At 37.1% G+C, this 16,021-nt stretch overlaps 2 protein-coding genes across 2 annotated transcripts; one reads left to right on the forward strand and one right to left on the reverse strand.

The window, feature by feature from the left end:
• Positions 1 to 1,342: 1,342 nt before the first annotated feature.
• LOC131787351 (progesterone-induced-blocking factor 1) lies at positions 1,343 to 13,960 on the forward strand. Its single transcript, XM_059104468.2, has 15 exons — positions 1,343 to 2,017; positions 2,352 to 2,471; positions 3,595 to 3,728; positions 3,881 to 3,989; positions 4,172 to 4,479; positions 4,648 to 4,746; positions 5,529 to 5,694; positions 5,771 to 5,921; positions 6,546 to 6,636; positions 7,212 to 7,314; positions 7,444 to 7,574; positions 7,840 to 7,924; positions 9,948 to 10,118; positions 10,986 to 11,056; positions 11,517 to 13,960. The coding sequence occupies exons 1-15, from the start codon at positions 1,412 to 1,414 to the stop codon at positions 11,524 to 11,526; spliced, it is 2,355 nt and encodes a 784-aa protein (XP_058960451.2). The 5' UTR covers positions 1,343 to 1,411; the 3' UTR covers positions 11,527 to 13,960.
• Positions 12,227 to 15,783, reverse strand: LOC131787340 (acetylserotonin O-methyltransferase-like). The gene is made up of 3 exons (XM_059104456.2): positions 15,015 to 15,783; positions 14,064 to 14,339; positions 12,227 to 12,450 (listed from the first exon to the last, which is right to left on the reverse strand). The coding sequence occupies exons 1-3, from the start codon at positions 15,658 to 15,660 to the stop codon at positions 12,230 to 12,232; spliced, it is 1,143 nt and encodes a 380-aa protein (XP_058960439.1). The 5' UTR covers positions 15,661 to 15,783; the 3' UTR covers positions 12,227 to 12,229.
• Between the last annotated feature and the right edge of the window lie 238 nt (positions 15,784 to 16,021).

A 16,021-nucleotide genomic window follows, 5' to 3' on the forward strand; every position in this document is an offset into this window, starting at 1 on the left:
AGTTCCATCTTGTTTTCCTTCGCGGCTCCTGAGGGCGCTTGTGAGATGCAGAGGCTTACTAGTTGGCTTTTAAAGTATATTAAAGTTCACATGGCTTTGTTGGACCAGAGCAGTTTTCAATTGATTATCGAAAAACCCAAACCAAAGTATTTACAAAAGCTAATCTTAACAGAGGTTTGCGTCAACATAAGCTGATGGGAAGTCAGATTAAAGACAGGCAAACTATCAAAAGTGCGCGAAAAACCGGGCGACCAAGCCAGGATTGGTTTTCGAGTCGGGGCGAGTTTTCTAGGTCAGTCGTTGGTCAAAGTGAAGCAAAACCAAAGCAATTACGGATCATCTTTCGACACTCAATCGAAAAAGACTCTATAGGAACATCCAACTTGACCTAGACGGTCAAATTTATTCTTCTTTTGGCTTCGTGAGATGAACTCGTTTTATTTCGTTTGGACTACAGCGTATTAACGTGAGGAATCCTGAAAGAACTGACTTTGCACGAGAACCAAACTGATCGCTTCTCATTTCATGTTTCTTAACAGTCCCTGTTGAGTTTCCTAATATGGTGAAACTTTACTTTGCGCGGCCAAACAAGGGCCTAAAATTACATTTTTGCAAGAGAGATCAGTGAAAGCCACGCATTGGCGTAATGTGTTAGATTACGATGGATAGTTTCTGATGGCCAGGAACATGTGAAAATATTCCAGATTCCTCCAGTGAGATTTTCTTTGTCAGCATTTGTTCTCTGACTAACAGCGCCAACGTTCCTTCTATACTAACTTACTATTTATGGCTAATTCTTCCTCCCCATCAAACCTGTCCTCCCCACACCTTCCTAAAAAAAATACTGAGACGAAATTAAAGGATGGTAGGAACTAAAGTTGATGATTTCGACCCCGTGTAGGAAAAACACCACCTTTCAAGGGAAAACAATTCGGAAATAGCACGATTAGAATACAGCTTTTCTTTTTTCTTTTCTTATTGCTTCAGGGTTAGGAAAACTTGCGATGAGAAAAATATCGGCAAGGAAATATTCTCACTCTTTCGGGAGAGTCTGAATTAAACTCTGTTTAATTACATATTGGAAGGCCTCTAACGGTTGTGAGGCTCTCGGTCACCAAAAAAGAGTGATAGAGCGAGTGGATGAGCTAAAAACGGAGGATGTAAGGGAAACTGTTTCTGTCCGAAACCTTTACCGTGTTGTCTTTTTTCCGCTCGTCCACACTATCCATGGTTCAACCTCGTTCCCAGGGTACCTGAAAACGAGGTTGCCCTTTTCATTTCCAATGAATGATGATTCACTATATGATAGTTACACCCCGTACTTTATCATCAATTTGAAAAATGGCGGCTGTCCGGTTTGTATTTGCTTTTACCATTGTTCGCTGAAATTACATTATTTTTGGCTTCTAAAATGTCACAGAGAGGTAGTGGTAGCTCCAGAAGTTCTCATGCCAGCGAAAATAATGGTGACAGTACGTTGCGAACGGAAAATGATATCACTGGAAATTTGGAAAATACAACCGACGTTGAATCTTCAACTTTGTTGACAAGCTCGGCTCTTTCCTCCACTCAAGTGGACAGCGAGGCGGAAAACAGGATAACTAAGCATGAAATTGAACGCAAACAGCTACTACATGACTTGGAACTTGTTCGCATCGAGTTGAGCCAAAAAAACCTCATAATCGACAACATGAAAGTTGAACATTTGAGCAAAGTGGATGAGTTAGAGGAACTCTTGGGCGATACTCGACACGAGAAACAAATTCTTCAGGCAAGACTTGAATCGCAGCTGAAACTTCAACAAGAGGAAGCTAAGAGCTCTCTTGAACGAACGAGGCTTGAAATGGCCAAAATCTTTAAACGACAGCAGCTTTTGGAAATCGAGAACAAGAAGCTACAAGAAAAAGCCATGGACTATAGGAAAGGGTTGACTGATCTTGAACAATTATCCGATGAGCTGTACTTGGAATTGAAATCCAAAGACTCAGAAGAACTTTCTCTGAGGGAATTCGTAATGGTTAGTTGCATAACCTTTTTTCACGGGTGTTCATTCTGAGTATATTAAAACCATACCCTTAGTTAGATCTTGCATATGCTGATGTTTTTTTGATTGCTATCCACTACTTGTAGATAGTGCAGTAGCAGGAGACTTATTTCCTCTGTTTTTAACTTTTGTCCAATTTCTGAACTGTGTTTCTATGCAGGCTGAGTTTGCCTCTATTTCTCATCCTTTCCACAACCTTTTTTTTTCCCTGGTCTACTTATTTTTGCTCCCCCAACACAGAACAAACATCAAAAATTTACCTGTGTCACAGGCTTCTAGACATCATCTCTCATGCCAACTCTTACAGATTAAAGTTTATGAAGCTCGTCATCCTTTAGCTTTGGAATGTTCAAGTCTTCAAGAACAGCTGGAAACTTTGACCCATCAACTTCACACTAAAGAAGAGGAGACTGCTTTTTTCCGAAAGGTGAAGTAAATTCTTGTTGTTTGTAGAGAGCATGTGGTACCTTTCCTTTCCTGTAGCTTTCAGTTTGAGTATCAAAATTATATTGTTTCATTAAAATTTGTTCTTGATGATGTAAAGCTACCAGGCACCCTTCCAGTGTGCTATTATATCTGATTCGTCTATTAAAATTTGATTACTTAGCCATGGGAATATTTTTTAAATACCATTATTATTTTTTATTAATAATTATCACTATACAGTTTTCTCTCTCAATCACTGTCCATTTTTCTTTGTCTAATTAGTTGTTCAAATTTGTCTCTGTTTGAATATTTCATGGAATTTGCCATTCAATCTTTCTTTTTTCATTTATGACAAAAGCGTCACACTATGATTTATAGTTAAGTGAGGGGTGATAAAAGTTTGATGACCTTGTTTTGACTGATGTCATGGGAATTGCCTCTGTTTGGAGTGACCACACTTCACTCAACTGATAATTGTAGTATCATCAGCAACTTTTATCCACTTAATTCATTATTCAGAAGAATAGAACGTTTTCACTGTAACACAACAAAAATATAAATAAAAATTATTCAATAAATAAGGTCAAGAAGATGTAACGTTATAGAAGATAGGTAAAGAACACGCTTCTCTAAGTTTTAGGTCTCTTTGTCTGGCCAAACTTCAGATATTCATAGAAATGTTTTGCGCAAATTTGCAGAGCCAAGTACGGAGCTGCTATGTTGGTACACCTCTATGGTGTATCAACATGGTGGCTGGAAAATAGTTCAAATATCCTGGAACTTACTTTGGCAATCTAGTCCACTGATTATCTGATATAAACACAGAGACATTTATGAAAGCATTTTTCCTAACTCTTTAACTCCTAAAAAGGCTAAAAACCATATGATAAATTTATATTTTTTCACAAACATGATTGGAGCTGCATGTCACTTACCACCATAACTCTGAACTTCAAACTACGCTGGTTTCCAAACCAAGTATGCTTATGCCTGATGAGGATGAAAAGTCTTGTGGCTTACTAGTTTTGGATTTTGGAATTTGATGATGTAACATGAAAATGATCTATAACAGCTTACAACAGTTCGCTACTAACCAACTTTGAAATTATCCATCTAATATTCAGGAGGCTGAGGATGAACGCATGGCACGTGCAGAGACAGAGCAAAGAGTGCAAAGACTCAGCCTCCAGCTCGAGAAATTACAATCCCAAGTCAGTCAAGGAGATTACAAAATTACAAACTTTGATCAAATCAGAAGGTGATGATAATCAGAAAATAGTTTTGTGAGTGATCTGTATAAAAATGGGGAAGTTTTAGGATCCTCTTTACTTTTTTCTTACATTTGATACTGTTAGCTTCAATTAGAGTATTGTTTTCTTTTTTTTAAGTCTATTTAATGTGTCATTTCAGTGAGCGGGATCATTTAGACAGGGATTTGATGGAGTTGAAGAAAAGTAATACTTTTTTGGATGCTGCATTGAAGTCAAAAACAGAGAATTTGCTTGAAGTACAGAAGGAGGTAAGCCAATCAAATTACAATCAATGATAGTGCAAACTGTTAACTAAACTTAGGATAAATTGTGTGTTGATGACCCAGGTTGTATGTGACTTGTTTCAATATCTAAAATTGATTTCTTTAGCCTCTTTAATCTTTCAGGGATTAATTTTAATCCATGAGATTTTTGTTGTTGCAACTTTAAGTTGCAAATCGGCAGACAAACGGAAGCCTTACTGAAGCAAGACAAGGAGTATCTGAACAAACAGCTTCAAGAGCTCAGAGGCCGCTGCACATTAGCTGAGGAACGATTGGAGCAGATGTCGCAGCAGCTTGGAGAAACAAAACAGGCCAGAGAGGAGTTGTATGAGAAGTATATCAGTGTCAGAGAGCAATACAAGTCAGAATATGAACTGCGACTCAAATCTGAACTAGATGACATTAAGGGCAAGACTTCACTTGAATTGGACAGGATAAGAGGTGATACTAAAGACATGTTTGAAAGGGAAAATAGGTGAGTTGGTCACTTTGTCAGTTACTTGATGATGTTTCACAAAATTTACAATTTCATATGCACCAAGGTTTCATTACAGCAGTTCAGTTGAGGGTGATTTTATCATTGCCATGTAGAAATAAAACCAGATGACTTTATATGTATTGAAGTATTTGTGGGTTCTTGTAGGAATCTTAGAGAAGCAAGAGATAATGCCTTTGAGGCAAAAGAACATGCTGTCATAAGTGAAAAAGAAATTGCCTCAAAATATGATCTCCTTCAATCTGAGTAAGTAAATGAATTGTTCCAGCTTACTTTTTTGTTTTGTTTAGAATCAGTGCACAATAATTGTTATGCACTCAATTCTGTAATTATGTCATTATTAAATTATTAACTTTCATTAGCACAATTATTCCATTAACTATGAATAAAATATGTTGATCTCAATCTCACTTGAGTTTGATTGTATTTTTGGCTAGAATGCACCATGGCAATTACCAATTAATTTAAAGCCTAAATTTTATGGCAATTATTTCTCACTTAAACTGTCAGCCACTATAAAATTACACTCCAAAGGAGGTGCAGTCAAAGGGCAGGATCAAGAGATAGAGGGATTCAGAGAAAGTGATGTCAAAGATGTGTAAGAGTTCCATTTTTCAGTGTGAGAGCCAGGCTAATTTGGTTTGCAGGACAGGATTTTCAGGCTTTTGAAAGTTACATGTAGTTGCCTCTCTTAAATTAACTGAGCTTACCTTTTCAAGAATTACATGAAGTCTTTTAAGACACTTTCTCTCACAATCTAGCTCTTTGAATGCAACTACACTGAAACATACCATAGTCTGAAAAAAAAAATCATAGCAATTTCTGAAATTGAGTGGCAAAAATTAGAATAGTGCATAGCTGCCAAACATAAAATCAAAATCAAGAGCAAACAAAAAGGAAATGTAATTTAACAACACAGGGACACTTAAAGGACCAATGTAGAGTTCAAACAATAAGTGATGTGTGTCAGTTTACAATGAGAGTCTTTTATGAGTTAACTCCATATTGTCTTTTTATGTCTATACAAGGTATCGACAATTACAGTTGACGGCTGACAGCAGGCAGTCTGAATTTCAAAAAGAGATCAGCGTCAAACAGTTTGAGTTGGAGAGATTGCAAATGATTCTGGATGAAACAGCTAACAATCTCAATCAAGCAAAACTGGAAGCTGAAAAGTACCAGAGCAAGAGTGAGGTGTGATGACCTTGTTATTAAAGGGATAAAGTTGCCTTGACATAATACTGTATATCAATCATTTTTCCTTCTCAAGGTTTTAAATAAAGAGTACTACACTCTGCAAAACTCCTCAGAAAAACAGCTTGTGGAACTGGAAGCAAAGTGTAAGGAACAGGGAGATAAGCTGGCAGTGTATGAAAAACTTGAGCAGGAACTGGATGATGTTATCATGCAGGCTGCAGAGAGTAAGGAACAACAACTTCTCATCTCACTATCAGTACACAGAATATTGTCAGAAATGTGTTCTTTTCCCTCTCCTTTCAACTCCAAGATCCAAATACTAACAGACTCTTCATACTGTGGGTGATACATTTTTTTAAAATTTTAACTCTGAGAATTAACAATTGGTTCATACGTCAGCGTGCGTTCATTGAGATATGAAGCATGTGGGAAGTTTGGAGAGCATAAAAGTTGCGTAAGAGTTGCTCGAGGTGTAGTCGAGAGCAACTCTAGCTTCTTGCTCGCGCAATTGAATTTGATTACGCAAATTTACTAGCTATGTTATAATTTGTTTTGAAATCAAACAGTATCTACTTACTGATATGTATCTTCTCATCACTTCTCGTCTACATGAAATAGTATTCATCGCTTCTTGTCTGCATGAAATAGTATTCATTCTGTATTGTAAAGCAAGGTACAGAATTGGGACCCACTGGTTGTCATTGCTAATGAAAAATGACTGTTGGTTAATTTTGGACCCTGCAGGGTGTTATTCAGTTGTGAACACTTCAGTCTTTTTGCTGGGAATGTTTTTGATTGAAAATAACCCCTCTTTAGTTGATTGTGAACAATGTGTCCTTAATTTGTAGTTGAGAATGAATCTGAGGCTGAACGAGTGCTGTTCTCATATGGCTATGGTGCCAATGTACCCAGTACAGCAAAGAGGAGAATGCAGCAAAGGTATTCGTGGGCATCTGACCATGTGGGTGTAGCTGGTCTGATAATGTGAAATCTAATTGAACATGTCTGACTTACAGCTTTTCTCAATTGAATGAATAAGACTGATCCATACATGTACAACTGGTATAGTTCTTAAACTGTACATGTCATTTATGCTTTTTATTTATGGGAATTGTCATACATAAGGCTAACCTCCAATTTCCATTTGAAGAGGAATTTTTTTGTCATTATTACTAGTTGTATCTCCAGAATAAAATATTTTATTGTGTTGTATCAACTGGGCTTATCAAAGTCTGGAAAGAAAATTGTCATCAGAGTTACCATTGCCCCAGTTGTTCACATGGCTGTGCATGTCTCCAACCAATAGCCCAACAGAATAAGTAACTAATTACCTGGTAATAATTAGATGAGCTATTAAATGTTTGATTGGGTGGCAGTCTGGCTTTATGGTCTGATGAGCCATTATTTTACCGCAATAAGCTGCTCTTTAGTAGTCACTTTAATGAACAATAATTTGGTGACAGATGAATCAAGTCTCACATTGATTCCTAATCACTGTTTTGTGGCTTTAAAAGTGTTCACTTGGCACGGAGAGTTCTTCAGTTGGAAAGAGCCAACACTTCACTTAGAAATGAGATGGAAAGAGAGAAGAAAAAGAAAGACTTGCTGGGAAAAGAGGTGAAGACAAAATCATTATTTTAAATATATGGCTATTGTCTCAGTCACAATACATTATGTAAACTATCTGCAGTACACTTTATGTACTAAGCCAAAATTCAAGACAATTAAGGTTACTTTCTTTGGTAGCTTTCCAAGGCTACGTCACTGCTAAATGAAGCACAGCAGCCATACAACTATCTGATTGAGAGCATAAGAGCAAGGGATACACAGAATCAGGCCCTTACTGAACAGCTCACATTGATGGAGGCAGAAATCGGGTGAGTCATGTTCACCATTCTGGTAAAGGGAGGTTGAAGAACCTTCAGAAATAAGTTGGTCCTTTTCCTGTGTGGTTATTTACAGTAATCTTGCTTGTACCTTTCTTTTACAATTATTTAATTTATAATTATTTACTATAGAGATTATCATACAATGTATTTCCTTAGATTGATGCTACCTACTGGTAATTATATATTACCACTGCTTGCCCAAGAAAGCAATTAGATCAAGACATAAATTGAATGACTTTTTCCCTTCAAACAGGAAGCTGAAAACAGAAAAAGAAGATCTTGTTAAGACCCGCAATCAGTTATCTGCTGACTTGGAGAGACTTCTAAACCAGCGCGAGGTGAGGCTTACAGTGCATCTTTAGAGAAATCAAGAGTCCAAAAACTTTGTGATTTAAATTCCATGTTGGAACTCTCAGAGGCCTAAAAAAATTTAGATACTGTATTTCCTTGAATAAATCCCCATGCTCTAATAAGTGCCCTGTCACAAATAAGCACCCACCCCTTAGGTGATGGTGTCAAATAAGCACCCCCTTGAATATGCAGCCCTCCTCCTCCCCCCCCCCCCACACTTTGTCTCCCACTTTCTTAAAAAGAAGGGGTACAAGGACAACCTATTCCTATTGTCACTCTATTACTAACTTTTTAAGCTTCAACTATTGCAGAATCAGTAAAGGAGAGTACTTTCTTTTCTATTAGATTACTTCCACTTATTTGTATCTCCATGTGCCTGCTGTTCTTTTAATTTTTGTTCCAATTACTGCACTATTGGTAAATGCTATAAACTTCCCAGGACCAACAAGACCATTCTCTAGTCTTTGAGGACCAGTTATTTCTATGATAGTTAAGTTGTCAGGATGCGTTTGAAGAAAGTGGATGATAATAAATAAGCACCCCACCTTGATAAAGTGCCCTATTTTCAATAAGACTGCCCTCCTTTTTAGCCAAAAATTTGAACAAGCATCTGGGCACTTATCTGAGGAAATATGGTACAAGTAATTGACAACCTCTTTTGAAAGTAGCCAGTGATTTCCTCTTAATTTGTCTAGCCCCACTTTGTGTGAAAGCATATTAAGTAAACCCTTTGACTCCCACAATTGACCAAGACAGAATTTCTCCCTACAATATCAATACATGCCCAATACACCGGAATCACTGTGATTCATCTATGGTTGTTGACGAATCAATGTACCAGAAGTTGAATTGTGTGTTAACATACCAGAAGTGGAGGGTGGTAAGCAATGTGTGAAAAGGAGTAGCATGGTATACCGGAAGTTGAATCATGTGTTAACATACTGGAAGTCCAGGGGCGTGAGCAATGTGTGAAAATGAGTAGCCTGATGAAAAGAGAAAATGACAACATGAACCTTCCACGTTCTTAAAGCATGAAATGGTTGGAAGTCCATTGTCGGAATGGGGTATTCAATGCTGACGAATTAACACAATTCGCATGGATTGACTTGACTCATCATTAGTAAAGTTGATCTATCACCAGAAGTCAATTCACAGAAGTAAGTGTTAAATTGGGGTATTTAATGTTGACGAATCCACATGATTTACATGGGTTGACACAACTTGTCATTAGTGAAGTTGATCCGTCTCATCAGAAGTCGATTTGCAAAAGATTTGTCATGTGATTACCTCCTTTCTAAGTGTTTGTTTTGGAAATGACAACTTTGGAGACGTGTTACCAGAAGGAAACATGGCTGGCTTTTACAAAGATTGTGTTCATTTATTTTGTCTTTTCACAGTCCTTCATTTTGTAGGAAAGAGGGTTTTAAACTCATTTGGTTTTACATTGGTTGTTAATTTTCTAAGTGTCTTGTAAATCGACTTCCAGTGTGATGGCTCTACTTTAACTAAGACAAGTCATTTGACTCAAGTCGATTCAACAACAGTTTCAATGACCCTTGGTAGTTACTTATGGAATATTCTCTAAGTGTCTTGCAAATCGACTTCTGGTGTGATGGTTCAACTTTAACTGAGATGAGTAGTTGGACTCAAGTCGAAGTGTCTTGCAAATCTACTTCGAGTATCACGGGTCGACTTAAACTGAGAGGAGTCATTCGACTCAAGTCGAATTGATTTGACTTCTGGTAGAACAATTCGCAAGCTGCCTTTGACGAATCGTAGCGGTTTAGGTGTATTGGACAACCTTCACAATATCAAGCAGACAAGTGATGGGAATGAAAGAAAAGTATAAATAAGGGTATTTTTAATTGATCCAATAGCAAATTCTTCAAACTAACATAATCATAAGAATTGTTTAGCAGTCAGCAAGGAGAATTACTAATGAGATCTTGAGAGTGATAGGGTTAGTTTATGGCTGGTTCACTCATTTTTGTGGACCTTTTCCTTTTAAAGGAGATGGCAGTGATGAAACAAGCCATTCTTGGTCTAAAGTCCTCAAGACATTCTACTGCACAAGTTACAAGGACATCTACAGGTGTCCGTGGCCAAGAATCACACATTAGAACTTCTGTGACTCAAGACACATCCAGCTCTGCTGCACATCAACCTAAACCAACTATTTTTGTAAGTGATATTGAAGGGATATAATTGCCTGTATTACTCTAGCAATTTTGTCTAAGAGCTTTAATCATTTTTATCAGTGCCACAGATAAAAAGGGTAGGGCCAGGCCAGATTCGTAGGTATTGCATTTTTTCTTTTTTTGGTTTTTATGGGATTAGCCTCTTGCATATGTTATTGTTTTATTTCTTTTTCCTTTGGTTTAAAATTTAGTGAAATTATTTTCTCATGTCTTCAACTCAATATCATGACCTGAAACAATGTAAAATGGGAATCAAACAGGTTAAAAAGATGCGAGTTGAACCATAGCACAACCATATTTATTAGTCGTTTCATACCCATGGTCATTTTGTACCCAGTAAAGTCAATTCATACTCAGTCAGTTGAGTTGTTTGTACCCATACTGTCACATAAAGTTTGTTTTACATGTTAAGTATGTTTACAGTAAGAATAGAACAAATGAATGAACAAGGAAAAAGTCACTTACACTAGCTGTTATTGTTAAGAATTTTACAGTATAAACAATAGACTATGCTACCAAAAACATCACACTTACCTTGCACTAGGCAATAATTTAATGGTTTTTTTTTTTTTTAAGAAGGTCACAAGCATAAATAGCAGAACTTGGCTTGAATCTTACTCGCTTGACTGTGCTAACTTGCCATGCAATATTATCAGTATCTGTCCATGTGCTCTCAGTTGGCGTATTTTAAATGGATGTTTATTGGGATGGGTACAAATTGACCAGTGGTTCAAAAATGGACTGACTGAAACTAAGTATGAATCAACTGAATTTGGATACAAAAGGACCATGAGTATGAAACCACTGGATTCCTTTTTGGAACTAAGATTGTGACCCTTCATTCATTTAGACAAAATCTGACCCTCCAACATGGTATAGAAAATTAAAGACTCAGAATTTGACTGGAAGAACTATGCAAGGGTAAGGTAAAATTTTATTCGTACGGTAAGGTAAAATTTTATTAGTACACTTGTTAGGAATGTAGTGAGAGATGCCATGGTTTAATATTTGGTGCACTGGGCTCTGGCTCCAGAGGTCTGGGTTCCAGACCTGGCAGGATCAATGTTTTGTGTTCTTGAGCAAGACACTCTACTCTCTCACAATGCCTCTCTCCAGCCAGGGGTAAAAGTGGGTACAGGTAAATAATTGTTTTAGCTTTCTGAAATGATGGTTCATCTGATAAAGAAGTCACATGTTGCAAACTCTAAAGCCCACGAGTCAAATAATTTGTCTTAAGTTTATTCTGTATGAAATTTTTGATTGCATAAATGAACCACTCAGACTGTGTTCACTTGAGAAATGAAGATGGAGCCTAGAATAACTATTTTTAAATATATGTAAGATACTTCAATAAGTTATAATTCACTTTTTTCTGTTGCAGGTCAAACTGACACAATCCACAAACTCTAAAAATATGAGTCAACAAATTATTTAAATATATTAATGACTTACTAAAATATAGAAAACTTCAAAATGTGTCAATTTAAGAGATCTTCTCAAACAAATGGAGATTAATATGATTAATGACGGTGAATCTCTGCTACATCTGATATATTTGATGTTGGATTTGTGGTAAATTTGTAACAGTTCTTTTTCTCAATCAGCAGAAGAGCTAAAAATAAAAGGCTTTTTTTTTACCAGAGGGAAACAGTCAAAGATGGCAATCACAAACATGTACAGTGCTTCACTAGAACCATACCAATCAATTAAGGCAAAAAACAATTACAGCTTTGGTGTCAAATTGGCTAAAAAAAGTTTGCTAGAGGTTTTTGTTTTTCCCATGTGTTGGAATGTCACCCCTTACACTTCTCATGTAAATTTTTCAATCCTGTCATTCCTTTTCCATCCTTTGCCATACTTGTTCTATCTTTAAGGTTTTTAAGTGTATTCTTTCAGTTTTTATCTCTTACAATGCTAATATTTTTATGGTCTCAAATTTGACATTATCAAGAAATTTCAATAAACCAAAACAGTACTGAAGCAATGATTATCCATTAAATGTGGACAGTTGTTCCAAAGAACCAGTTATCCCAAATGTAGGATTATCTGGATTTGACTGAGACCACAAAATAGAGTGACCTGCTTAAATTTCCATCAAGCTTTTCTACATAGAATGGCATCTAATCTTACAGAGGGCTCCAGCTTTTTGGTCTGAATATCAACAAATCCCTTATTTTGCAAGATCTCTTTATATTCCTCTGCTGTGCGTTCCCTTCCCTGCATTTGTAAAAGCATATTCAGTGACTGAAGGAGAACACTTTTAGGTCCAGTTTTGTCTTCATCCAAGAAAGCTTCAGCAATTAGCAAACAGCCACCTAAAATGTAGATGAGTACATAATTATTATTAACAAATAACACTAACACTTAGGTACTAACCTAAGTGCTATTCCAATCCCTATAAAGCTAACTCCTTCATAAACCTTTTACCCCTTGACATCAGTATCCATATTCTCCAAACGATTCACTACACACTTCCCAAGGTGCTGACAAAGAGAATTTGTTTGATAATCAAAAGCTGCTTTAGTTGGTGATCATTTCCTCTATTCCCATTACCTTATTGTTTGATTCAAGGGTGATTTTGTAAGGAGAAATTAGATGCTAGTCACTCAGGGTTTAACCCTTTAACTCCCAGAAGTGATTAACATGAAACTTCTCCCTAAAATATCCATACATATGTCTAGCAAACAGGTAATGAGAATATTCAAATTTCTCAGGTGAAAGTCGCTTTCTTGATTGAATACCAAATTCTTGTACCTGATTTGCAAGGACGTGTATGGCAGCTAGAAGGGAGAATTAACATTAAGATCTTGGGGATTAAAGGGTTAAGATTGTTGCTTTTATACTTGAATTTTATGGCAAAAATAGTGATCTACATAAAGAATTGAGTTTGTAAAAATTGACTGCAATTTTTCTGTGACAATCACTGGCAGATTATATGATATGGCTTAAGGATATACTCTCTTTTATTGAGCTGTTGACTCTTTAACCCTTAAGTGATATATAATATCCATACATTATCCAGTGAACAGGTAATGAGAATACTCAAACTAGTTGAAATCTTAATCTAACACCAAATTCGCATAACTAATTTACAAGGAAATATGCAGCAGTTAGAAGGGAGAACTGACAATCAGATCTTAGGGCTTAAAAGGGTTAAAGTGTGAATATATATCATTTCTGAACTTTTTGAATAAGTGTTTTTTGAATGACAAAGACTGATTTTCTCTTGAGTTTTGTATGCAACCTGTTTTAACCCTATTACTCCTGTGAGTGACCAAGACAGAATTTCTCTCAGAATTAGGAGAAGTACAAATTTGATGTGGGAGTTTTAGGGTTAAAGCTATTTTGAGTTAATCCCAAGTTCTCCCAGGCCAACAACAGGGTATTGCCATGATGCAAAATTAAATGTAAGCCTTGGCTAAGGTTGTAATGTATATAGATATATTACATCCATTTTAAAATCAGTGTCCTTGAAATCTGATTGGCTATATCACTGTGGTTTATTCATGAAACACAACATTTTATGCTCTAAATTGCATCCTTTTCCCAGGCAGTGAGAGAGCTTAAGTAAAACACAACACCCAATCAGATTTCAAGGCTCAGTTAAAGAAACCAATTAAATTTCAGGAAAACAAAAGTCAACTTTGGTAACTTTTTACTAACCTGCTTAATGCTGGATCAGTAAAATATTTGAACAGACTAAAAAACCTGTATTTGAGCACTAGAATTCTGGGATTTCAAAAAGGATGTAATAAAGTGAAAATTATGCTTCATGCCATGCAATTTTGGTCTGAAATGAAAAAATAAAAACCAACTCTTGCTGCACGCTCGTTCAATTTTGGAATCATGCTTATGATTTCAGTCCAAATTGCACCCCACTCAGTTCAATTACCATTATATATCCCAGCAAGCAAAGCAAGATACGTACCTGAAGGCAAACACTTGATGACATTTGAGAGTATAAGTTCCACTTTTTCAATTGGCCAGTCATGAAGAATACGTGACAATATATACAAATCAGCCTTTGGCAGATCTGTTTGGAAGAAATTCCCTACTACGTATGAGATGTTTCCTTGATTGGGGTAATCTTCTAACGGGGGATGAAAATGACGGGCAGAGTCCACAACAGACTGCACTTCACACACTGTGATCTTCATGTTTGGGTAGTATTGGCATAAAGTGTAAGCCATTGTTCCCATTCCACCTAGGTGTTAAAAGAGAAATTTACAGAGTGAGAAAATTCATAAGAAGCAGTTTCCCTTTGTGGATGTGGAGCTGCCCTTGTAATCTGATGCATCTGGGGATAAGCCCTTCGCCCTGATACTCAGAGGTTGTTACTTACTTGCCATCTACTGCCTGCAAATCTAACTTGGGGTTAAGTCTTGAATATCTTTAGTTACAATGGACCTCAAAAATCTCTCTGAAAGAGTGGTCAACTACTTTATAAGTTTTGTCCCTGTCACTATCAGTATCATTGTTTAACATCATTTATTATTATTGTTGTTATTTTCAGTATTGTTGTTGCCGTCTTTAATGTTATACTGTTTCAGCTTTCAACTGTCAGACAGTCAGACACCCCAAGCACTGATAGGGATAATTTTGTTTGATGCAGATCTGTCAGTGTATGGTGTTGAGGGGGGGATATGGGTAGCAGGTTGCTCTGCACCATCAGTTTTTCATAGCAGTGTGGGGGGGGGGGGGGCATTCAAGTGCTAGATGGGGAGGAGAGGGAAGGTTCTTTTCCTTTTAGCTATGCCATGTCCCAGCGCACAATTTTCCTGAACTAGGCTTACGCAAAGCTCCGAGTGAGATTAGTGAACAATTCGACCGTTATAATAAGTAGTTGTACGGTAATTATAATATGCAAAATATATCCCACCTCCTAAGTCACAACAATTTTCAAATGAACTTAAGTCAAACGCCGTCACCACGGCGTGACAGAAGTGCTGTGACGTGGAATGCATAGCAGATTGAAATCGTATGCGGTCCTCCTCGGTGTTATATGAAGATTTAAAAAAGTCCTCCGACGACAGGTTGAATGTTCTCATCCACTGATTCGATCCTTCACGAATTGCACTCTCTAAGTTCCCGAAAATGGGATAGATCACTTCATTGGAGTGTTTTATGTACCCATAAACCGAATGGGGACTCGACTTTGTCAGAAAATGTTTTGCTATGTTGCTGTTTGAATACAGCCATGATCCATCTTGCTTAGTCTTTTCCAGCAATTCCAGAGCAACCAATGTGTCCATGAAGCAAGCTGTGGCATCAGCATTGGATCCAATCTTTGAAGACATGTCTTCGACCGACTGCGGAGCATCGGAATCTTGAAGGATATCGAAGATACCCAAATCACATGCTGCGAACAGCACTTTGGATTCACGAAAAGCGTATATCAGATCATGCAGTTTATCTGGGAGTGGCGGAGAAACTGTAATATTTTTTCCGACAGCCGAAACTCGTGCAGTGTATATGTTACGGATGAGTTGCGGAATCCTCCACGCTCTGGTCGCCATTGTTTGCATATCTCTTGAACATCGATGTCTTCACCATAACAAGCAAAGGAAGCCACCCGATTCGCTCGTAATACTAACAACATTAACCGTTTACATGTGAATTTAATTAGCATCAAATTAACCCAACAAGCGGTCAAAGTTCGACCTATTTTCCTGTCACGGGCTTGTGACGTAGCTGAACCCTTTGCTAAAAAAAAAAACAATAACAACAACAAGACGCCTCAAGATACTGAGCGTAGCATTGAAAGGAATTGTGCAGTTACAGTAAACTACTATGAATCAGTTATATCAGCAGAAGAAATCACCATAGAAACTTGTAGTGTTCAAGAAACCGTGACTAAGGGTAGGAGCTCGGAAACCCTTGGATTTT

Source organism: Pocillopora verrucosa, chromosome 14 (assembly GCF_036669915.1).
Source record: "Pocillopora verrucosa isolate sample1 chromosome 14, ASM3666991v2, whole genome shotgun sequence".
NCBI classification, from domain to species: Eukaryota; Metazoa; Cnidaria; class Anthozoa; order Scleractinia; family Pocilloporidae; genus Pocillopora; species Pocillopora verrucosa.

Excerpts from the sequence above, each read along its gene's own strand:
- LOC131787351 (XM_059104468.2), top strand. The coding sequence starts at position 1,412 with ATGTCACAGAGAGGTAGTGGTAGCTCCAGAAGTTCTCATGCCAGCGAA. Across the intron at positions 5,695-5,770 it reads AGTACCAGAGCAAGAGTGAG|GTTTTAAATAAAGAGTACTA; the intron begins GTGTGATGACCT and ends TTCCTTCTCAAG. Across the intron at positions 10,119-10,985 it reads AACCTAAACCAACTATTTTT|ACAAAATCTGACCCTCCAAC; the intron begins GTAAGTGATATT and ends TCATTCATTTAG.
- LOC131787340 (XM_059104456.2), bottom strand. The coding sequence starts at position 15,660 with ATGCAAACAATGGCGACCAGAGCGTGGAGGATTCCGCAACTCATCCGT. Across the intron at positions 14,340-15,014 it reads AAATTGTTGTGACTTAGGAG|GTGGAATGGGAACAATGGCT; the intron begins GTGGGATATATT and ends TTTAACACCTAG. Across the intron at positions 12,451-14,063 it reads CATCAAGTGTTTGCCTTCAG|GTGGCTGTTTGCTAATTGCT; the intron begins GTACGTATCTTG and ends TCTACATTTTAG.